The sequence below is a fragment of the Pollachius pollachius genome, assembly GCF_949987615.1.
Source record: "Pollachius pollachius genome assembly, chromosome: 19".
NCBI lineage: Eukaryota > Metazoa > Chordata > Actinopteri > Gadiformes > Gadidae > Pollachius > Pollachius pollachius.
In genome coordinates this window covers 15,099,821-15,124,820 of record NC_136952.1, presented here as the reverse complement: position 1 = coordinate 15,124,820, position 25,000 = coordinate 15,099,821, and the positions used below count along the sequence as shown (strand labels likewise).

Sequence of the window (25,000 nt, the reverse complement as noted above, 5' to 3'; positions counted from 1 at the left end):
TGGCGTGTGCCTGGGCCTGCTTTTGTGTGTGCCTGTACCTCAACAGTGATGATCTCCTCCGACAGGAGGTTCTCCAACCAGGAGACCAGGAGACCCTGGGTGGGGTTGAGGACAAACCAGCGTCCTCCCCCTATCCGGACCCCTCCTCCCCCAATCCATCAGACTGGGGGAGGAGATCAGACGGCTCCTCGCCGCAAGGGGAAGACCAGCTGAGACAGGTGAGGAAGGAGAGGACCGACTGAGACCTCTTTTGGTTCCCTCTCATGGGTCTTCAGTGTCGGTTCATGTTGAACTCGAGGAGTTGCTGACGCGCTGTGTTGTGTCCTAGATGGTCTTGGAGACTCAGGAGGGATCTGATCAGGTCGTGATATCAGATAGTCCTGAACCCAGGCCACAAAGCCCTGAAGCCAGGCCACAACGCCCTGAACCTGGTGAGCTCACTGCATTGTTGTGTTTACCTGCTTTTGTGTGTGTTTGTGTGTCTTCCTGCTTTTGTGTTTGTGCGTGTGGTTTGCATTTATCTTTTTAGTTTTACATTTCAGCATAATCACAAACCATTTACTGACCGATTCTCTCATTGTCGGTCACTGAAATATAACACATAACAGCATCAAACACACAACAACCATTATAGTCAGCATTACATACCGTTTTGTCGTTGATTTCTGACAGGATACCAACACCAGGACAGGCGCGAAGGCTCAAGCCCTTTTGAGGCCTGGCTGCCTCCGATCCCAGACAGGCCCCCAAAAAAGCTCCTGGCCCGAGTCATGGCAACCATACAGGTCTGGATGAGGAGCATCCGAAAGCACAAGGTCGGGGTCATCGTGGCCGATGCCCCCCTGGGCGACAGAGAAGGGGACGGGAAGACGGAGACAGAAGGGGACCGCCCCGCCCCGGAGGCGGAGGGGAAGGGATGCAGGCCAACCCTCAATAAGTTTCTGAACGCCAGGCTGAAGGGGCGCCTTACAAGAGCGGCTGCCCTGTTCCGGTGCGGGTCAAATGTACTGTAAATAAAATGTACAGAAAAAGTATGTACGTCAAACATCTGATGGGACCTGACCAAGTCCACATCGATGGGACTACACACTGGAGTGAAACCCCAGCTTTGTCTGAGCCAAGGTGAATTAGACAAAGTATGTCAAACATCTGATGGGACCCAACCAAGTCCTCATCAATGTGACATCGTACTGAGTTGTGTGATACTTTGTTTGAATTCACCTTGGCTAGGACAGAGCTGGGGTTTAATTCCAGTGTGATGCCACATCAATGTGGACTTGGTCGGATCCCCCCAATGTTTGACGTGCATACTTTGTCTGAGCCCAGGTGAATTTAAACAAAGCATGTAAGTCAAACATCTGATGGGACCCGACCATGTCCACATCGATGTGACATCACGCAGGAGGGAAACCCCAGCTATGTCCGAGCCCAGGTGAATTTAAACAAAGTAGTTTAACATCTGATGGGACCAAACCAAGTCCTCATCAGTGTAATCACACTGAGGTGTGTAATACTTTGTTTAGATTCACCTGCACTGGGACCAAGCTGTGGTTTCACTCCAGTGTGATGTCACATCGATGTGGACTTGGTTAGGTCCAATAAGATGTTTGACATACATACTTTGTTTCAATTCACCTGGGCCAAACGCCCAATTCATGGGAACCAACGCAGAATCAAATAAAAATATGTTGGAGAAATCTTGTCAACTTGTGTTTGTTTTTAGATGTATACGCATATCTTATACTTATGGCACACACACACTCTTTAACACACACATGTATGCAAGCTTGCACACACACAAACAACAGCAGGAAGGAATGTGCTTCTAGGTCCAACTCCAGATTGTTGGCAAACTGACACACACACACAAACAAACGACACAAAAGACACACTTTATATATCTAGACATCTATCTAACTGTTGTTGGTGGAGGTGTGGGCATGTATAATGAGGTTAGATCTGAGGTCAGGATACAATTCTCACAACGTGATAATTAATAATTATAGCATGTCCAAGCAAATAAAGTACATGCAACGCACACACACACACACACACACACACACACACACACACACACACACACACACACACACACACACACACACACACACACACACAAGCCCCTGTCTCCCAAAGTTTCTGTTTATTATTATATGGTCTTCATTTCACAAATTCAAAATACACAAACTGCTGACCGTCTCAAAACGGTGCAGGTGTTCCACAGGGTTCCCCATGATAAATCATAATGATCATAATAAAAAAATTATATCAATATGTAAGACCCCTTTTAAAACATAATGGCTTTGACAGACATAATGAAAGCAGCATTTTCAAGAGTTTAATGCAATGATTACACTAATAAATATTTAAATAGCTTGATTAAAATAAAGTGTTCTTAAAGCCCAAAAAGCCAGCAGCCGTGTCGGGAGGAACGCAGAATAATAGTTTTCAATTTAACCTGCAAAATGGACTTGACTTCTTTATGAAGCAAGCAAAAAACTGATTGCTCTGCCACATTCATGCCTAATTAAAACAATACAATTATATTTATTTTTTGGGTTCCACTACAAATATAAATTGATATTTATTATAATAAGCCATGAATGTTTTTAAGTTTGAATTCGGTTTGCTGTTTCAACATCAGTCTCTATGTTGTGTTGCTTTTTAAATTTGTAAGCGTATTAAAAATCCCGCCTGAATGTTATCAGCCCTTAATGGTGGTGGTGCCTCCTCCGCCGATGGAAATAAAGGTGACATTTGGAGACATGGTAGGCCTACTGAGAGCCTAGCCACCCCAAGGTGACCTCACCTGGTCAGCCAACTGATGGACTGTGTGAACCATCCGAGTACTGTGTGTATTTGTGTGTGTGTGTGTGTGTGTGTGTGTGTGTGTGGTATAGGGTCAGTGTTTGAAAGGAATCAACTGAATCCATAGCCAAATCCGCTTATTAAATCTGAATCCTTTGGAATCCCTTATCAATGAACTTTGCTTCAAATGCAATTGGAGAGACCTTCCCCTCCTCAGCAAGCCAAAGAAAGAAGACCCCCACAGGCCTGGAGCAGGACTTCTCCAGTCACAATCTGCAGCCAGAAGCCTCACTGAATAGAAGCCAATATCAGAGAGGATCATCACAGCAATGGAGGTTCACATCAGAAGAGAAAACATCACATGCATCCAGTGGCATGCAATCTACGACATCCCCACTGCACACCAACCCTCACCCGGGCAACACACGCTACTGACTTAGTACTTACACACATCCTCATTGTATAGTCTCACTTAGATTTGTGCTTATGTTATTAAATGAATCATGTTAAGATGTATTTATTATAGTTCGCGCCATTCAGTGACAAGAGGTCAAATTAATTTTGCATTACAAAGCTTCCCGGTAAACGCTATTTTCTCCTGTACACGTGTTTGTTGAGGTTGCTAACAATATTTAACATTTTAAGCAAAAAGAAAATTACCACTCAATGTAATCAACGACATTTTACCATGAAAGTATTTTAATTGGATCGTTGAATGGAAATCAATGTATGATTGGTTATATACACATATATAAATACCTATAAATATGTTTTTAAACTATGCTTTGGCATTGTTTCGTGTCATTTAGAGTCAACGTGCTGTTGTATTAATGATTCAAAGTGTTCTGCGTCCTTGCTAAGTGTGGCGTGGGAGCCCGGTCTGTTCACTAGGTACCATGGAGTGATGGCACACAACCTATTCCGGAGCTGTTTATACTCCATGCCATGGCAGAATGATGCTATGCCATGGAAGTGTGTTCAATGCCATCACCCCGTGCTAGTTTAGGCAAATAAAGCGAAAGGAGATGATTGCCGCAAACATGGTAGATTGGCAGCTTAAGAATTGTTTGAAATACTTTATTAGCTAATAAATCACATTTTGTTCTGCAGATGGCCTTATAGGTTATGGAACATCCTTGAATGTTCTCTTGAGTTTGATTGACCAATAAGGATAAATGTCAACTGTTTCCTGATTCTCACTTTCCTGTTTGTAAATGTCTATGGATGCATGTTGATGCTTCTTGAATAACAGGAGAGGAACAAACGTTTGAGCTTCAATTGGTATATTGTTTTTTGTAAATAAAAGCCCACAATTCTTCAAAGGGGATGAAGAATTGTGCCGTTTTCCCCAAAAGGCATATCACAGTTCAGCAGGCCTATATATATGTTGGTTGAACATGTGGAATCTCTGCTATGATGGGGCGCTTTGTTCTAAATATTTATGCTTCTCTATGCACTCTGAATGCACTTTTTCTTGATGTGATATGATCCATTATAGTAGACCATCTTTTCATTGAAACAGCTTTTCAGGAAATAAAAAATGTGCTGGAAGAAGAGATCGAACTTTGTGTCAGACATGGATATTGCATAATACACACACACACACACACACACACACACACACACATACACAGTGGCAGACACACACACACTGAGGCAGACACACACACACTACTGTTGTTGCTAAACCACACAAGCAGGAAGTAGGGCATGTATTCCTAATGGAACATGCTCGCAGTGAGACACTTCAAGTGCTGAGTGAAGAAACAGCGCGTTTCTTTACACGCTAGCTCTGTATGAATATGACATCATGAAGGAGAATGCTTGCTGAAGGTTTGAACCGGATACGACACTCTGAGCACCCAGAGAGCCACAGGGAGCAGGTACAAGATCTTTACTGTACATATATAGTGTATGTGTGTGTGCGTGCATGCATCTGTGCGTGTTTATTAGTAGTTTGTTTGTGTGTGTGTGTGTGTGTGTGTGTGTGTGTGTGTGTGTGTGTGTGTGTGTGTGAACTATAACATCCATGTCTTATTTACAGTTGTGCATATTGCTTATATGCTGAAAGTGAATGCTTGGACAAAAGCATCAAAACCATGCCTTCAACAAACTCTGTTTGAAATTCTGCAGCCCACTGAACTTTCTGTGCACATTACTACACAATTACAAATCACTGCACACTGGTTCTTTGTCAATATTCAACATTAAAATAAAATATCTTGAAATGAATGGGAAAACGCTTCTATTCTATGGCAGCATGGATACACACATGGAACAACTCAAACAGTAATTTAACAGCAATCAGTGTGAGCCTTAGCACTGCAGATAGATCTCAGGTAATGTTACCTCTGAGACAGAGAGAGAGACAGAGACAGAGAGAGAGGCGGACAAGGAGACATATTTCCGACGACATTAGTGCCACTTTGTCGAACCATGTCATAAATCATGGCCTGACGATGAGGGAGGCTTGGCAGAGACCGACCTGAGTCACTACACTGGCCTACTCACTGTAGAACTAATGAAGTAGTAGTACTCACTGTTGCACACTACTACTGTAGTATTCACTTTGGCATTAGCTGTATAGATGGTATATCTACTGTACAGTAATATTCACTAATGTAGTCCTGTTGTAGTAGACACTGTAGTATTCACTGTAGTACTATTGTAGTATTTGCTGTAGTAATGTAGCAATAACTGCAGCAGAAACTGTAACAGGCACTGTACTAGTGCAGTATTCACTATAGTACTTACTGCAGTACACGCTGTACTCATATGGGTATTGATTGTCGTCTTTTGTGTACTATGAGTGCAACGCCTCCGGTTAAATGAGTTTTGTCTTTTGAAGGGGGAGCTATTTGAGAAACAGGTGGGAGAGTTTCATTAGTGATGGAGACAAACACCACACAGGAGGTTAAGAGAGGAGACCAGAGATGGAGAGAGAGAGGGAGAGAGAGAGAGAGAGGGAGAGAGAGAGAGAGAGAGAGAGGGGGGAAGAGAGAGAGGGAGAGAGAGAGAGAGAGAGAGAGAGAGAGAGAGGGAGAGGAAGAGAGAGAGAGCGAGAGAGAGAGGGAGAGAGGTGGAGAGAGAGAGAGAGGGGGGGGGGTGTCTGACTCTCTCTTAGTGTATGCATATGTGTGTCTGCCTCAATGTGTGTGTGTGTGTCTGCCTCAATGTGTGTGTGTGTGTGTGTGTGTGTTTGTATGTGTGTCTGCTTCAGTTCAGTGTGTGTGTATGTGTGTGCATGCGTGCGTGTGTGCGTGCGTGCGCACGAGAGTGTGTGAGAATGTGAGTGTTTGCATGTGTGTGTGTGTGTATGTGTGTGTGTGTATGCGTGTGTCTGTGTGTGTGTGTGTGTGTGTGTGTGTGTGTGTGTGTGTGTGTGAGTGTGTGTGTGTGTGTGTGTGTGCGTGCGTGCGTGTGTGCGTGCGTGCGCACGAGAGTGTGTAAGAATGTGAGTGTTTGCATGTGTGTGTGTGTGTGTATGTGTGTGTGTGTGTATGCGTGTGTCTGTGTGTGTGTGTGTGTGTGTGTGTGTGTGTGTGTGTGTGTGTGTGTGTGTGTGAGTGTGTGTGTGTGTGTGTGTGTGTGTGTGTGCGTTTGGGGGGCTGTGTCAGCGCGTATGCGGGGTTGAGCAGAAAAGCGCTTAGACCAGCAGGTAATAAAAGACGCTAGTTTTATTCCCTCCCCCATTAGGGGCTCGCTAAAGCGCCGCCCGTAACACACAGTCCATCAGGACCGCTACGCTACGGGCTAGCGTGTTCTGGACAAATGGGATGGATACTGAATACTTTATACCCCTTTACGTAAACACAAACTCCCTTAAGGCACGACGTGGGGCGTTTCAGGAGCAGTTTAATCAGGGACACGTCTAAGGAAAGGGAAATCAAGCGAAATGCTAAGACCACATTTACTCCTGTGTAAGGAGCTAAAACTAAGTGTAAATATAACGTAATGATACTTCCAAATAGTCTATCTTGGGTAATATTTGATGAAATAAGTAAAAAAATATTTATTTCATTTACATTTATTAATTCATAAATTGTATTTATTCATTGTATTCTATCACAGTTCAGATGTCTGTTTAAGAAATGTGGCTGTGCCATTAGTGTTATCATGTTTTAGGAATAAATATCAAAAAAGTTCCTTTCGAGGGGAAATAGAAAGAGTCGCGAGATAGACGAGGAGAGGTGAACGAGAGGTGACGCGCCATCCGGCGCTGTTCACATGCGCGTGGTGCTGAAATAGCACCTGACCGCTTGTAACACACACACACACACACACATACACACGAACACACACATGAATACACACACGCACACACGCGCGCGCGCACACACACACACACCCATGCACACACATGCACACACACGACACGCACGTACGCACATGCACTCACGCATGCATGCACGCAGACACACACGCACACACACACACAGACGCAAGCACGCACACCTACATGCACAGCCGCACGCGCACACACACACACACACACACACACACACACACACACCCTTTGTTTTATTTCCACCTGTACAAAGAGCCCCGCCTATACTCCTTCTGAGACACCATCACCCCTTCACGCGCATCCCATGTCGACCAACCGCTCGACATCAAAGTTTCGGTAGAGCGCGCGCTCGTGGGGCAGATGGAAGAAGAGGAATTTATTAGGGGGTCGTAAAGAGCGAAGTTGCGGTCGACGCACGCTGGCCCCCGACCCCCTCCCCCCGGCTGCATTCCCATTGTTTTATTCGATTGGTTTACTGAATCATTATTTTCTCCGTGGACATATGACACTGACGGCTGACAGCAGAGCAGCACATATGCAAGCTCAGACCTGCTCACACTAAAGCGCGTCAGAGAGGCACCGCTACGGAGCGGCGTCGGTAGAAGCGGAGCCAGCGCTCAGGGCTGCACCGTGTCAGTCCGTGCATGGTGTACCTCTTCCGATGTCACGTTGTAGGACTACACAGAAAAAAGACAACACTTAAGGCAAGCATCAGGACAACATTGGACTCTCTCCGTCTCCGATCCGCGGTGATCATTCGGCAAAAGAAGGAGCCTGACCCCACGATGACCGAAATCAGCGAGAAGGAGAACAACTCGGAAAACCGGGACCCTTACCGGGGCCACGTTAGCACACCGACTCAACCCGAATCCAAGGTAAAATACAACTATAGCAACTGTAAAAAGGTGAAATATCGCATTGTCATTGAACCGGCTGTAATGAAGCCAAAAGCACATTGCTCTACTTTGATAGACCGTCAATCTGTCTAATTGGCAATGTTTTTTCTTCTTGTGTCACTTTTACTTTTCCAGAACACACGAGGATTTTTTTGATCATCTTTGAGTGTATTCTTGTGAATTCCGGTTTTACGTTCAGGTCCCTCTGTTTCTGGGGTGATCTCTCAGGTAGAGAAATCTTGCGTCACACTTTGAACTCAAATCCGATTACACCGCGTGTAACTATTGGATTAAGAAATCATAGATTACTGGCGGGAGCGTGAAAAGACACATCCACGTTTGATGTGTTGAATATGTGCCAGTTCTATAGAGGAGGGGTGAGCATTTAACGGAGTTTGGAGCGGGGAATAATGTCATAAGAATAAAACCCCAAATCATTCCTAAATCACAAAGTTGCATTTCTTGGTTGATCTGCTGTCATCCTGCGCTGCAAATCAACCGTTGGGTTTACTGTTACATACATCCTCATCTGAGTCCTTTTCACCGCTTAAAATTCCCATTAAAATATGTTGGTATTTCATTACGGAACTGTTCCATTTAAAGGACACACTTGTTTTGTCTATAAACCCTGAAAATGATTGTAATGTTTCTTTGATTTTTCGATATTTGAACGCTATTTTAATGCTGCTTTTGACCTGAAATAGCCATGAAATCAAGATTTTCAACTTTAACAAATCAAAATACCTAAATGCATCGTTTCAAACTGCAACATAGCAATCTCCAGTGTTGAATGTGTTTGTTTTGAGCTTGTGTGTGCGTGTGTGTTTGTGTGTGTATGTGATAGTGTGTTTTTGCTGTGTGTTGCAGCTGTTGCTATATGAAAGTTAAGGCATGGCGCTGTTTGTATTAGCTTGTGTGTGTGCGTGTGTGTGCACACTTGTGTTTTTTCTGCGTGTGTTTTGTGTATGTATATTTGGTGCTGTGTGTGTGTTGGTATATGAATGTGTGTGTCAGTGTGTGTGTTTTTGCATGCATGTGTGTGGGCATTTGCTGTTGTATATGTGATGGTGTATGTGAGTGTGAGTGTGTGTGTGTGTGTGTGTGTTTGTGTGTGTGTGTGTGTGTGTGTGTGTGTGTTTGTGTGGGTGTCCGTGTGTGTGCATCGATTGTGTGTGTGTGCTTGCGTGCGCTTGTGTGTGTGTATGTGTGTGTGTGTGTGTGTGTGTGTGTGTGTGTGTGTGTGTGTGTGTGTGTGTGTGTGTGTGTGTGTGTGTGTGTGTGAGCAGCGGCCATTGTGAAGTAACAGGTGGTTGTCTTTATCTCGGCCGGGCAGCACACCGGGACCCTGGTTATATTAATTTACGAGCCAATCAGCTCGCAGTTTGCTTGGTCTGGGGGGGGGGGGGGGGGGGGGGGGTCTGGTCGTAACTCATGGTGACATAAAGACAGAGGCGAGGAGGAGAGGAAAGACACATGCCCCCGTCAGCAGGGGATGGAGAGTAATGGTGGGGGGGGGGGGGGGGGGGGTTACTGGTACCTCTAGCTCTACTGTACTCTGTCCTGTATTCCACTCTACATTACTACTCGCTCCCTCTCTCTCTCTCTGCTCCCTCCCTCTTTTGTCCATTCAATTGAAAGGGCTTTATTTTCATGGGAAGAATCATACTTTACATTTCCAAAGCACGTAAGATTCCCTTCCCCCCTCTCTCTACTATTGGTCTGGGTGGTAACTGAGCCTGAGGGTCTAGTAAGAGTTGTTCTGAACCAGCAACAATCCAGAGATCCTCGAGAGATGCCCACGTATCTCCCTTCATGGGTGTGGACCCAATGTTGTTTTGGGGAACTCTGTGTATGGCGGGGGGAAACGACACAATGTACCGCACCTTATAACAACGGGCTGGACCATGTTTGGGAATAGGGTGATGATGTACAGAGTAGCTGGCTTCCCAGCATTTAGAAAGATCCAAACGCAGGCTTGGTGACCGAATGCCAGTGGAACCATGAGCTTCTATAGGTTGACTCTCTTCAGATCTTACTGGGGTTAGTTACTTCATAGAAGTAGAAAGTGGTTCCACCAGGTGGTTAAGGAGCACATAGAGGACAGGAACCTTCCATACAGATGCTTACAGGTAGGCTCAGGACAGCAGTGATCGAACCTGGATCTTTCCGCTGGGGCGAGACTGAAAAATGAGCTAACCCAGACCCTGAACACATGGTCATGTGCGGCTTCTTATCTGAACTGCTGGAGTTTGCCCGTTTCATTCCCTGCAGGTGTCGATGAAAAGGTCACGCAAGTATTCATTCTGTGGTTCTGAAGGCATTGTTAAAAATGGTTGAGAGAGAGATGGAATTGGAGAGAGAGAGAGACAGGGAAAGTTGCAGAGAGAGACACAGGGAAAGTTTGAGTTAGAAAAAATAGAGAGAGCATAGGGACATGAGTGTCTTTCAAATATCACTTCTGTTGTTTTCCTGATCCTCACCCCTTGCCCCTAGACCTCACTCTGTTACCCCACTATCCATATTGCCCTCTTACCTCTAGGCTCCCAACCCTCCTCAACTGATGAGGTGCTGGGATTGATCCCTGGTATCTGCACTCTACCTGAGTCATCTTTAAGCAGGACGCCTGGGTTGGCCTAACCCCTACCTGGTCCTTCAGTGAATTACCAGCAGTACTGTACACTATGAAACAAGGAAATAGGGGGCACTGTCCCTTTAACTTGAACTGGATCCACATTTTTCTTGAACATCCATTTCTAAAATCTATTAATGTTGAAATATTGATCCACGATGCAAGGGAATGGATGCCGGCCGTAGAAAAGTCCCTGAAGTCATAATTTCACCTTCTGTCTTACCCCCCCTGTTGGCCAAGGTGGGATGGTTTAGTGCCAGGGAAATGGGCGCAAGTGCGGCAGTAAACAACCCATCCAAGCAGGCTTTCTTGCAGGCTGGCTTGCTGGCTGGTTGCTTGACTGGTTGGGTGACTGACTGGATGACTGGTTGCTTGACTGACTGGTGGACAGCGGACTGACTGAGTGACTGCCTGATTGGCTGACTTCTTGTTGTCTCACTGACTGACTGACTGGCTGTCTGAATTCCATTTTCTTATAAACTACTGTTAGTGGGGTCTGGCGGCAATCCAAGCTCAAATAAAACCTGTGGTTATGATGTACAGAGAACTGCTACTGCTGGCTGCACGCTCCAATCAAGCTCAGCCTCCAAATAAATACATACTACATTACAACTTCCAATACACTTCTGACAGCAAAGTATTTATGGCATCAGACTAGCTGATCAATCACAACCACATTTTCTATGACAATTATCACTGTGGTTGGGAGAGAGAGAGACATGGGAAAGGGGAGAGAGAGAGAGAGAGAGAGAGAGAGAGAGAGAGATGAAAGATGATGAAATTTGAAATGACAATATCAAAGATATACTTAAGAAAGAGAGAGAGAGGATGAGAAGAGACTGAAACAATGCAAGCAAGAAAGAGAATAACCTCCTAATATTACTAAGGTCACCCAGGGACTGCTAGGGTCACCTTCACTGCTAAAGCTCCTTGTGCAAATAAGCCTTTAAAGGACGGCTTTGGAGATTACAATGATTGCCAAACCATCCAACAATACAGAGCTGCATGCTATCATATTTAGCTTACTCTAGCAGCATGCTAGCAGGTTGATCGTGTGCTAGCAGCATGCTAACAGATTTATTTTGCTAGTAGCAGAGATTCACTAGAACTAAGATATTCCAAAGCGCTGAATATATGAAGCAACACCAGGGTTTATTGCGGAAAACCAGCTCTATCAAAAAACATATTTTTGTATTGTGTGATGTTGTATTTTGCTGAAGGTTAAAAGACACGCCTTTTAATGCCCTTTTATTCACACAATCATGAACCGTTTAGGTATAAATGCATCAAAAATATTTAATATGATAATTATCTATGAATATTCATTACACATTTCCTCAGCGAGACGTTAGCCGACCCCACTGCCCGCCCAGCTGCTCGTCATGCCAAGCTAGACAGCCAGTCACTCCACAGTTTACATTTATTATGGTACATTCAGTGTTGTCACATTATGGGTCGCTTTGTACTACAATGCTAGCATGGCTATGTTGGCTCGCTAGACAAACACCTGCGTCAAACGCCATCAGGGGCAATGGAATCATATATATTCATGAGTCGACCAATACACATTGTGTAGCATCAGTGTAATTATAACTTTTATAAACAACCACCCGCTAAACAACTGTCAATTGTCTATCGGAAAACGATTGGGTATTTACAGGAACAGCTCGATTGGATTGTTATTGCACTGTAGCCGGCAATAATACAAACAAATCTGAACTTGACAGAGATTCTCAATTTAAAGCATTCAGCTCCATTAACCTGGCCTTGTGAGACCATCCCAATCTAGGTAGTTCACATTTTACTGAGATCTGGCCTTAAGCCCGTTAAAGCCTTTGTCCAAAGATGTAAATATGCACTGACCAATTAGTTCTCAGGGGAAGGAGAACAGTTCATAAAGAACAGCGCCGCAGTCTGACAAATTTACAAAAACTTTCCGTGGTGCCCAAGGAAAGTGTAGCAATCAAAACTGTTCCGCAATGTAAATAAACAACGAATTAATGAATAACATGATCAAATATGAAAATAAATCTGCATGAAAAAGTTTTTTCTCAGAGAATAATATGTATTTGACTTACTTACAGCTGGACTAGAACAAGAACAAAGAGAGCACGAGTTTCACTATGGTTTGGAAGGAGTTTTTTTAACAACGTATGGCAGCGGCCATGATTGGAAATTAATGGCTGGCCAGCTAAGGCCAGACTGCAAAACACAAACATCAGGGTAGTCTCAGCAGGCCATCCTGATACATTCTACATTGCTTAGCCTCTCTTCGGTTGCTATTGAACAAGCTTGCTCTCTTCAATAAGCTCTGCTGGTAGAATGCTAACCAGTTCAACACAGCTTTCTAGTCATTGTTTTGCCAGGTACCATGTTAACCTGCGTCAGCAGCATCTGTGAGCTATGCCAGTAGAATAACCACCCGGTTTCTTCTTGAGGAGGCTGGTCGACTCAGCAGTAAATATAGCCTACCCCCAACTCCCATAATGACCCATCAAAGTCACTTCAGCTAGTTAATTCTTCATTGGACAGTTTCCATCCTCTCGCCAATCTCAGATCTTTCATATCGCTTCTTTCCTTTTATAGTGGTAAAATATTTATCTTTTGGGCCAGGTTTAACAGGCCGTACCGCTTCCAAATGGCACTGGCCCATTATAACACATGTTGGAGAACAGCATAGAGAGAGAGCTAGTCGTCATAGTTCCAGTTGAAGGATGTGATCACGGTGAACAGACACTTGTGGTTTCTTTCTGATTAACCCCTAGAGTGTTTTCATTTGGTTACCAAGATACCCAAGGAGGTCTGGATGTAGGCGTTCTACCTTGAGCATGATTACCCGGTAGTAACACCAAAATCAATCTGTAAACGGAGTATTTGAACTCTGAGGTATGTGCAAGCCAGAATAAATTTGAATCGATTACGTTCTGGGTCCTATCAGGGTATTATATATCTAAATTAAGATATCAGTAGAGGCGCCTTGTCTAAATATTTCTGAGTGTCTCTTTTTATCTCAAGGTTTACCCTTCATCACAGTTCAGGCTGCGAACGCTTTGAATAAACGATTTGTTGATCCTCATTAAATCATCTAATACTGCAAATGTATTAATTTTAATAAATCTATCAAGTACAAATGCCAAACATTTGCTGCTTTCATAAATTCATCTTCATACTATAATTTGATTCATGAATCATTATACAATAATACTTCCATTTTCCTTGGTTGCTTGCTAGGTAGAGCAAAATATTTCAACACATCGCCCTCTAGTTACTTGTGATGGGCCTTTGCTGTAATTTCTGAGAGGAAATATCCCATGATCAATCAGCAGAAAAAAATAATTTATGACATGACTAAGACTATTTAAATATGCGATGGTTTCAGCCCTATCACAGTTACAGTCTAAAAGGGTGTCAAAGACACACACTAGACAACAACCTCCCCTATAGACTGGCCCTCAGACGGACAATGAGGCTGTTCCTTATCGTTGCTGTATCTATCAATCTATCCTGCTCCTTACCGGTTGGCATATAAAGTGTGTGTTTGAGCTTGTATATAAAGTGTGTGTGAGCTTGTATATAACGTCTGTGTCTGGGAGAGCATATATAAAGTGTGCTTCCGAGTTTGCATGTTAATTGTGTATCTGAGCTTGTTAATAAATTGTGCGTGTAAACTTGTATATAGAGTGTGTGTATGAGCTTATATATAAAGTGTGTGTCTGAGCTTGTATATAGTGTATGTCTGAGAGTGTGTATTTATAGTGTGTGTCTGCACTTGTTTATAAAGTATGCGTATAAGCTTGTATATAGAGTGTGTGTATGAGCTTGTATATAAAGTGTGTGTCTGAGCTTGTTTATAAAGTGTGCGTATGAGCTTGTATATAGAGTGTGTGTATGAGCTTGTATATTAAGTGTGTGTCTGAGGTTGTTTATAAAGTGTGCGTATGAGCTTGTATATAATTTGCGTGTGAGCGTGTATGTATAGTGTGTGCCTGAGTTTGAATATAAAGTGTGTGTCTGAGCTTGTATATAGTGTGTATCTGAGAGTGTGTATATAGAATGTGTGTCTGAACCTTTATATATAGTGTGTGTGTGAGCTTGTATATAAGTGTGCATATTAGCTTGTATATAAGTGTGCGTATGAGATTGTATATTAAGTGTTTGCATAATCTTGTATATAAGTTTGCTCATGAGCTTGTAGATAAAGTATGTGTCTGAGTTTGTATATAAAGTGTGTGTCTGTGCTTGTATATAAAGTGTGTGTCTGTGCTTGTATATAAAGTGTGTGTCTGAGAACAATGTGGGTGTGAAGCTGCCAGTAGAGAAAACAGGCTGACTCTAGCTGTTCACATGCTGCTGCTGAGCACAACCCCCATCACAAGCATGCACACACACACACACACACACACACACACACACACACACACACACACACACACACACTTTCACACTAAATTCACAGGCAAACACACACCAACACACCTTGTACACACACATAACCCTTCTTTCACACACACACACACACACACACACACACACACACACACACATGTGTATTCACACAAACCAACCCCCTCTCACACACGCACACACACACACACACACACACACACACACACACACACACACACCCTTAATCATTAATTTATCCAAGCGTTCCTCACAACAGACTATTTTTAGAAACCTCCCAGAAAACGTCTTCGGAGCTCTGTGTTCAAAAAACCCCATCCAACACAACCTCCTCCTCTGTCTGTCTGCTGTGTAACACCCGATAACACAACCTCCTTTGCTGTATATCTATCCATCAGTCTGTCTGTCTGTCACTCTGACTCTCTGTCTATCTGTCTGTCTCTCTGTCAATGTCAGTAGCAGTAAATTACGCATCTCTAGCTTTTTCAGAGCCTGTCTATTTAAACACTTGTTTTGTAGAATGACTTGAGTTGTCTGACGTAGCATCAAATCATGTCAACTTTATTCGTTTTCCCCTTCACCGCAGAGACATCACAGTCTCAAAGGGCTTCACAGCTGTGGAGCTGCTAGATGCTACCGTACTGTACCTTAAAGGGCCACCGTCACGGTCTGCCTGTTTCCAATATCAGAGCTTCATGTGCACGTCATGCATTATCAACATCAACACAATTTCTGTGATGAATTTGTGCAGAACTTGCAGCTTTGACTGCATTCTTCTGAATCCCGTGACTAATGACATTTGTGCTCAACTTTCCCAATTTATTTCGGAGGAAATGAGTCAACGTTGTAGTCCATCATTTTGTCCCCACACGCAAATATATTGGCACTCTCTCATATTATTAAATACAGTGTGTCAGTTCCCCCTATAACTCCCGGTAGAGTCTATCTGCTCTCTGTGTTCACTGACGGAAGAGCTTCGCCAGACTTAACTACACCCCTTTAAAGCATTTTCATCAACCGAATGTCTTTTACTGCAGAAGTCACGTTGTGTATACGTACAGGATAGACGGCTATCGCCGAGTGATACAGTATTATCGTCTCAGAAGCTATTGATGCGCAATCAATTTGTGCTGATTGCATCCACTGATTGCTCCTGTAATACATTTGTAATGTGCTTAGCGGAGGAAACAAGACAAAGTCATCGCTTACATTTTTATTGAATTCGACGCACCGATAGTTGAGGGCATGACCTAATTGCTAATCTTCATCAAATAGTACAGTCACTATTTAGTTATTTTGCATATTTAGTATGACTTGAGATGGTTCATTAAGTAATTAACCTAATAGCTCAGGGAGGCCAACAGGTAGACATGTGGCGGACATTTGGGGATCAAACTCGGTACCTTTTCGGCTGGGTGTCAAACACCCTCAGCACTACACTATCCTGCCCCTCACAATGATTTTATTAAATAATACATATACGATTATAGCGATGATGGCAATCCAAGAATCAAATTTAAGATGCATGAAAACCATCGTGCTTACATCAGGGTTCGATCACATCCTCTCACTTATTGCTCAAGTTAATATTCCCCATACCATACGCTGTGAGGTGTAAACTATAAAAAATATATAAATATAACAAAAATATAGATATTGAGTACATATTTTGGGATGTGTTTGAGTCCCAAACTGCACTGTGATATGCAGTGAGAAAATGCTGAGTAATATCCACCTCGCTGATAATCTGTTTAGAGCGAGGGTGGAGGCGCTGGGCAACGCCCGCCTGGCACTCACTCGCTGCCAGCGTCCATTAGGATCCAGACCAGAGGGACCTGGGACAAATCTGCTTATGTGGAGAGGATTGGAGTGCGTTTCGGGCGAAGAAGTGCTCTTTTCAACAGGGTCACTGTAATGTGTTTAAAACCCCAAGTGTCCAATAGATCAGTAATGATAATGGAATGCACCTTAGGCTGCAAAACTCTTAAATGGATTCAGATATTTATGCAAATTTTTCTTTAAATCATCTTACATGACGTGATTCATTTCCTTATGGAGCAGGTATGGGTGGCTTATTATTTATCATTAAGCCACCCATTAGTTATCTTTCTTTGCAATGGCCGAGGCTTGACACTACATGCAGAGGCATGGCATTTCATTTAGCTTTATCCAAAGGGTTGCATGAGAATTCTTCTCAGATCCATGTCGGACATCTTGCTCTGGGATGCCTACAGGTAGACTGTGGGGATCGAGGCTTGAACCCAGAACTTTGAATGTAAAGGTTGGGCTGTGATTGTGTAAATCTGATAAAGAAAGTTGTCCATCTTTGTAACCCACAGTGATCCCCTGGGTAAGCATGGCTAGTGATAAGTGACAATGTTTGCTTAAGAATAGACCGTCATCTGTCTGTACGGTGGGCCACAGAGGGTGGGACTAGCCCGGAGGCAAGAAGCGAATAGAAAAGAGGATAGGCAAGGACGTCTGTGTGGCGTGACCTGTTAGTAATGATCATTAGCTTTCCATCCATTTGGCATAATGCTCTACAATAAAAGATACTCTACAGTAATACACAATAACCTACAATAAGACGAAAGGATGTGTAAACGTTCAACCCTAATGTCTGCAGACTGCTTACACCACATAATCGTGAGAGGATGTGCAACTCCTACCTGCTGAATGAATGTGTCTAAATTAGAAAATCACTTTTTGTGTTTTAGATGAAAGCATCTTCTATGAATAAGTATAATCTTTTTATTGTACATGTGGAACTGTTACTCTGCATTGATCTTAAAGAGAGCTCCGAACATGTGAGCAGCATTGTGGTTAAATAACCTCCACATTTCAGCACAGTGGAGACTTTTGTGTTGCCTCCCTTCTTTACTCTCCATATCTTCTTTTCCGCTGGATTCCTGGAGCAGCCATTCTGACCTGGTTCTGCTGAGAACCTAATCAATAATGTTGAACAGGTCCCTCTTTTTCTTCCTTGTCCTCCCTTAAGCTACAGAGTCACCGTCGCCAATTAGTGTGAGTGATGAAGAGAGCGCTCTCTGTTGACCCATTAGCGAGAAGCTTCCTCAACTGTTGTCTTGGGGGGATAGAGGAGTCGACCGTCACTTTAATGGCTCTCTCCGTATTCTTCTGCTTGATTACTTGGCCCCATCAGAATTCATGTTATTAAAAAAAAAAAATGTTTAACTCTATTTGAACTTTTCGTTTTCTTCCTGCCTGCGACTGTGTCTTCAACACGTATTTAAAATAACTGGGGGAGGTTTAAAGGAACAAGGACGGCGCCACACACACGAGTGGGCGGAAGAGTCTGCTGCTGGCGGAACAACCACTGCTGGGTGATGGAAAACCCGCCAAAAACTGTGCCGTAAGCATGGCGGGAAAATTGCCCCCAACGGAGTGTTCCTAGCATTCATAAGACTGCAAAGGCAAGGGCTTTCATCAGAGGGACATAGGCTCCAATAGCCATGGTTTTACCTCATCCAGCAATACAAACTCTTATTTTAATTTTAATACAATACTAGACATTTATTCAAATGAACATCTTGAGAGAATGATGTTAAATTTTAAAATACATTACATTGGTAAAGTAAAGTAAATGACTGCACAAAGTCTTGTCTTCTTGCTTTTCAGTAGACTTCAAATTATGGTAGATTATGCTAGCAATTTTGGCAATTGGGACTTAACAATAACATACCATGACATTGACCTATACATTGACATATACCATCAGGTACTCTGGTCCTCTCCAGAGATTCTGCTTGCTATAGCAATTATAATAATAATAATAATAATAATAATAATAATAATAATAATAATAATAATAATAATAATAATAATAGCAATGATAATAATTAATAATAATATTCAATTAATGAATGAATTAGTAATAATTTGTGAGCATCAATGGCTTGTTGTTGTGATTTTGGTTGAATAACCTTTACTCTTACACAATACTACGATTAGCTGCTCAGATCCGTTTATCACAGGTAGTAGCATTGGCAGCTTGAAGTCGGCCTAGCTGTACAGGATGGTCGAGGAATATAGAAGGAAACAACCTGTTCCATACGTCGTTCTATTGACGTATGGGGGCACGGTAAGCAATTATTTTCCCCATATAGCGGAGCTCATTGACTGACTCGCTTCCTTTAAAGTGTCATTAGGAGATCCTCAGTGACCACTGTAATTTCCCGTTGTCCATCATCATCTTTCAACGCTCATGCTCTGATGAGGAAGTTCAGATGCTCTTGTGTCACCTTACATGCAAGATTATTGATCTAATCTGAATGAATGATAAGGCTTAACGGTATTATTACCCCAAATGTATCATGCTGGGAAATCAATACAATTTGAGATGTATTATAATAGTAGTACTTTCCTTTGGATATCATTTTTTATTTTATTCAGGCATAGCGTACTGATTCTCTTTGTGGATGGGAGATAGAATGAGAGCTTGTTGGTCGCGCATTTCAGCGTAAAATGTGCAGGTGCAGTCCACTCAATCAAAATAAATCAAATGGGAATTGGGAAGGCCATTGATTTATGAGGATTCGCTTGGGATGGAAAGTTCTCGTTCCATCACACAGAAAAAAAAAGGTGGTGGTGGTAATAGGGAGGCAAGGTCAGACAGAGGTCAGAGAGAAGAGAGCTTGTTCCTGGACCTTTTACCAACTTGTTGTTTAGGAGCAGCTAAGTGTCAGAAGACTAGGCCTGGTGTGACAGTGTTGGGGAGGGTAACGAGGAGGAGATGGTGGCTATGTTGGTCCTACGAACACTCTCTGTACAACCAGGAGAGAGAGAGTGAGAGAGGAGGAATAGTGGTTTGATTAACGGCAGGCTTGGAGACGCGCTCTGATAGCAACAGAGAGACTCAGACTTAGGGACAGTGACTGATCATGGATTCATGGAAGTCCTAAATGAATCTTGTTCAAGGATGCCTACAGGTAGATTGAGGACATTGGGTTTGAACAATATGGGCACCGCAATTGCTTGAAATGTTTGCAACCAGGTGTTGAAGTGATCCATATATTTGACACATTTAGGGTGGGAATTGAATGGCTGCCAAAACTCAATATACATTCTATAAAGTTTTGGCAGCCATTCAATATAATTTGGATCCTGAAGTGTCATATGTACTAATATAGGAATTTAAAATAATTAAGTACAATGATCTATATATGTCTGTAATACATGATGATAGCTACAAACAATCCCATACATTTAATTTCACCCTAACCCTGTGTAGAAGAGTATACAATGACATACACTAGCGTATCATCCGACATGGCACTAGTTGTGCTCTTGCTTTGGCGGATAATAAATAACGCCTTCAGCTGCAAAGACACCTTGGTGATTGTGTAAGAAGGCAAACTACCAAAGAAGGGATAAGACAAGGGTTCAATTGGTGAAATTTGACAGGTGGTGTAGGGGCCCCAGACCACCCCTTGGTAGTCTGGGGCCCCTTGGTGGTCTGGGGCCTCTTGGTGGTCTGGGGCCCCTTGGTGGTCTGGGGCCTCTTGGTGGTCTGGGGCCCCTTGGTGGTCTTGGGCCCCTGGTCTGGGGCCCCTTGGTGGTCTGGGGCCTCTTGGTGGTCTGGGGCCTCTTGGTGGTCTGGGGCCCCTTGGTGGTCTTGGGCCCCTTGGTGATCTTGGGCCCCTTGGTGGTCTGGGGCCCCTGGTGGTCTGGGGCCTCTTGGTGGTCTGGGGCCCTTTGGTGGTCTGGGGCCCCTGGTCTGGGGCCCCTGGTCTGGGGCCTCTTGTTTGTCCAGGTGCCTCTTTGCCCAGTCAGCCTGCTTGGCAGCACCACCGTTGCCCTCTAGAATTGATTTCCACTTCTTGTTACGGTTTGTTTTTTTAGGCTATAAATGGCGCCGCTTCGGCTTTCATAACGTGTTTGACCTTTCGCACGCCCGTTTGAGTGTTTCGATCCTTCAAAGCAACGCTGTTCACTGTCTCAGAAGCTGTACTCACTTCTCTGGCCTTTTGTTTTGCCAAATGTTGCTAAAAGAATCGGGAGCTTTAATCTCGTTAAGGGATGTTGCTGGAATCCATTTTCTGATGTTCATGGAATAATCTTATCTCATACCATCATTGGACATGTATTCCTTATCTGCTCTTTTCTGTGTTTCTCAATATAATGCTTGTTTAGCAGGAATCTATTTAAGGATGTGCTGTGTTGCCGGTTCAACTCTTGTTTCACTCATTATTATAAGATTAGCTTGTCCCTGTAGGTTAAATATACCTTGTTGCCTAGTAGCCATGTTGGTTGGGAGGGAAAACTTTCTAGAATCTATGAAGACCATCAAAACTCAATGAATAATATCTGAATATGAATTCCATTTCCCCAATCCAGGTAGCACTTGGAATGTACTTCGGTCGAGACTCCAAAGAGTCTAGTGAATGGTGAATGAGGATTATAAAAGCCCCCCGTATCTCATGTCCTCCAGCTGCAGCGCCTGAAGCGGTCCCTCTCCTTCAAATCCGTGATGCGCAGCAAGAGCGTGGACAACTTCTTCCAGCGAGGCAACAACAACAACCTCAGACTCCCGCCCGTCATCACGGCCAATCCGCCGGCCCCGTTGTCCTCGCCGCCGCCGTTCTCAGAGAGCCCGCTGGCCTGCGAGAGGTCGCCGTCGCTCTCCTCCTCGGCCAGCCCCGACCCCTCGCTGTCGTCCTGCTCCCCCAACACCAGCCCGTCGGTGACCCTCACCCCCACGCCGGGCCCCGCCCAGGTCCTGCTCCGGCCCATCAAGACCCACTGCTTCCAGGACCACGTCTTCCGCAAGCCCACCTGCTGCGAGAGATGCAAGCAGATGATCCAAGGTAGGTAACCTGGTTAGGACCTGGACTGATCTGCCCTGGCGTTGATTTGAACTGGTCTGAAACCCTGAACCCAAATGATTAGGTTTAACAGTTTTGCTGTCGACACAAACAAAGGGTCATTATTGATGCCTGTGACACACAACAACGTCTGACCAAACTGTGTGGAATAGCCGCCATTGGTACACTGCTGTCACCGCTGTCAGTGGCGCCTGCTGAGCCTGTGCACCTCCCAGAAACATCAAGGCAACAGACGGCTCACTTTGTCTTTCCTACTACGTTTTACGGATCATTTATGGAGGACTAGTTGAGGATTTTTGCATATTATTTGTCATCTTCACATTATAAAGACAACTAGATATCAGCTATCACTGAATTTACTGATCTTTTCCTGTCTATGCTCAAATTGACGAAGAGAACCTTTGATGCAAACACCGTCGTAAAGTACCATGATGAGATATGATTGGCCTTTAGCTTTTCACAACTTGACTATAGGTCCCCATTTGTACATACAAGGTTGTGAGTATTGGCGAGTATTTACCTGACATTCTGTTTTTGTGCAGGGAACTCCAAGCAGGGTATTCGCTGTAAAACCTGTAAACTGGGGGCACATCTGTGGTGCTCTTCTGAACTCTCCACGCAACCCTGCAATGGCAAGGTAAGACCACTAGGCCCATTGCTGACAACTAGACTTAGCCTAGCTGCTAGCGTGCTCAAAGGCTAGCTCAAGGTCTGAGCGTATGCTTAATTAAATGTCTGAGCGTACGCAAACTCATAGACTGAAAAAGAAATATGATGTCCATAACATCACCAATTAGATAAGACAGCGGTTATGAAGCCTCCGATTTCAGGATATGAGGGCCACCATTGCTTGGGATTTTTTGCAACCAGCAGCTAAAACTATCCATATTTGGCACTTTGAGGGTGGAAGTTGAAGGCCCGCCCGCATTAGTCTATGTCCAAAACTCATTCATATGAATTCCTGTAAATGTAATAAAACGATCCGAAGGGACCTCTCAGACTGAATGATATGGAGTTGAACTAGCCACTGAGATTCAAACCAAATGAAGAAGAAAATATATAAGAATTAAGAGAATTAGGAATTAGTAATATAAATAAGAATTATATTACAATTCTATTTTTTGAATCCAACAATCTACAGGCCGTTAGATAAATGACACATTAGCTTCCACATGGCCTACACAAACAGGCTGTTTGTGCTACAGATTGCGCTAGCTACTAGTCTGATGTAAGACAAGCTGCTGCCCTGAACTATGGCTAGCTGCTAGCCTCAACTAAGGCTACTTGTGTCTGAATGCTAGATGGATAGAACTTTATTAATCCCCCAGAGGGGAGTTTCCTCTGTTACAGCACAGCAGCATTGGAAGGCACAGGATATAATACATAACAATCAAAATACAAAGTAGTGCTTAGGAAAACAAAAATAGATGCGAAAGTAAATGCTAAGTAAGGCCAAACAGAACAAACGGGGCAAACAGGACAAACAGTATAAACAGTATAAATTATAAAGTGGCCCAGTGCCAGTACTTCACAGTATATTAAAGTGTGTGTGCAATGTAAAAAACAAACAGAAGTGCCCAGTGATCAAGTATATATATATATATATATATAAATATATATATATATATATATATATATGCGCATACACATATATATATGACAGATAATACAGATAATAGCCCTAACTATTGACACTAGCTGCTGGTCTTTGTTGTAATGGTAACAGCTGGTCTAACTATTTAGTAACAATGATTAGTCCTGAACTTATGCCCCAATAATGTCATGATGATGATGGTCTGTACTTCAGCTATTAACAAGGATTATAGGTCATCTTTATAACAAACAAAAACCCAGACTCAAGCATTTAATTACTTAACCTTTGATGTGTGGTGTTGTGTGAGGTGTTGTACCATCTTTTGATGGATGTGTAGGCCAGTCTGAATGCAGGGAGAATAGGCTTAGGATAGAGAGAATCTTGTGGATGGCAGCGTGAAATGCAGAAGCTCAGAGCCTTTGTCATGTGTGTCAGAAGACTAGGCCTGGTGTGACAGTGTTGGGGAGGATAACGAGGAGGAGATGGTGGCTATGTTGGTCCTACGAACACTCTCTGTACAACCAGGAGAGAGAGAGGGAGAGAGGAGGAACGCTAGAAGTGGTTTGATTAACGGCAGGCTTGGAGACGCGCTCTGATAGGAACAGAGAGACTCAGACTTAGGGACAGTGACTGATCATGGATTCCAGAACAAGTCCTAAAATTGGTTCGTAGTTCGTTTTTATAGCTCTCTCTCTCTCTTTCTCACTCTGTCTCTCTCTCTCTTATTCACTCCCTCTCTCACTCGCTCTCTCTCATCATCTTATTTGACTGCCTCTATAATTTTATTTTCACTTTCCTCTGCCCCTCCTCACACTCCCCCTATCTTTCTGCCCTTTTCAGCCACTCGTCTCTCTCTGTATCGCCCCTCCATTATCTCTGTCTCTCCCCTCTTTCTCTCTCTCTCTCTCTCTCTCTTTCTCTCTCTCCTTTCAGTGTCTCTTACCCTCCCTTTCTTTCTTTCTCTCTCTCCCCCCTCCTCTCTCTCTCTCTCCCCCTTCTCTCTTTCTCTCTCTCTCCCCTGCCCCCTCTCTCTCAATCTCTCTCTCTTTCTCTCTCAGTCCCATCCCCTCCCCATCTCTCTGTTTCTCTTTCCTGAGTCCTCTTGTTTCCTTCAGTGCCCCCCCCCCCCCCCATCTCTCCTCTTGCTGAATCAATAAATATATCTCCCTTGGCCAGCTGTGCGCCTGCTGATTGGCTCTGCAATGTCTTGCGTTTGAGTCGCGCCTCTTGCCCCCTAGAGGAAGTGACCCGGGCCGTGTTGCGGTCCTGCCCCAGAGGAGCGCCCGTGCTGACTCGTGCACGCTCATCAAAGCCAGGATTAGCAGAATCGCAGAAAGGCGCAGAATTCCTGCTCAGTCCAAGATTATCTTTGGCCATAGGTCAAGGGAATGAGATCCAGGCAGTGCTAAGGATAATGGGACCGGAAAGTGTAGAGTGAGGGGTGTTTGACTTCTAGGTAAAAGGCACTTGGTTCGACCCCTCAATATCTGCAGCCAAAAGTGGAAGCATCCTTAAGCTGGATGCCCCTTATCCCTG

General features: G+C 43.8%; 1 protein-coding gene across 1 annotated transcript in view; it reads left to right on the top strand.

The window, feature by feature from the left end:
- Nucleotides 1–7,881: 7,881 nt before the first annotated feature.
- LOC307090739 (SH3 and cysteine-rich domain-containing protein 2-like) overlaps nt 7,882–25,000 on the top strand; it is a gene marked incomplete at both ends in the record, with an annotated part of 25,594 nt that continues 8,475 nt past the window's right edge. Inside the window, 3 exons of the mRNA XM_079757502.1 lie at nt 7,882–7,971; nt 21,477–21,852; nt 22,413–22,507. Of these exons, the coding sequence (XP_079613628.1) occupies nt 7,882–7,971; nt 21,477–21,852; nt 22,413–22,507 (561 nt within the window). The remainder of the gene's footprint in view (nt 7,972–21,476; nt 21,853–22,412; nt 22,508–25,000) is intronic.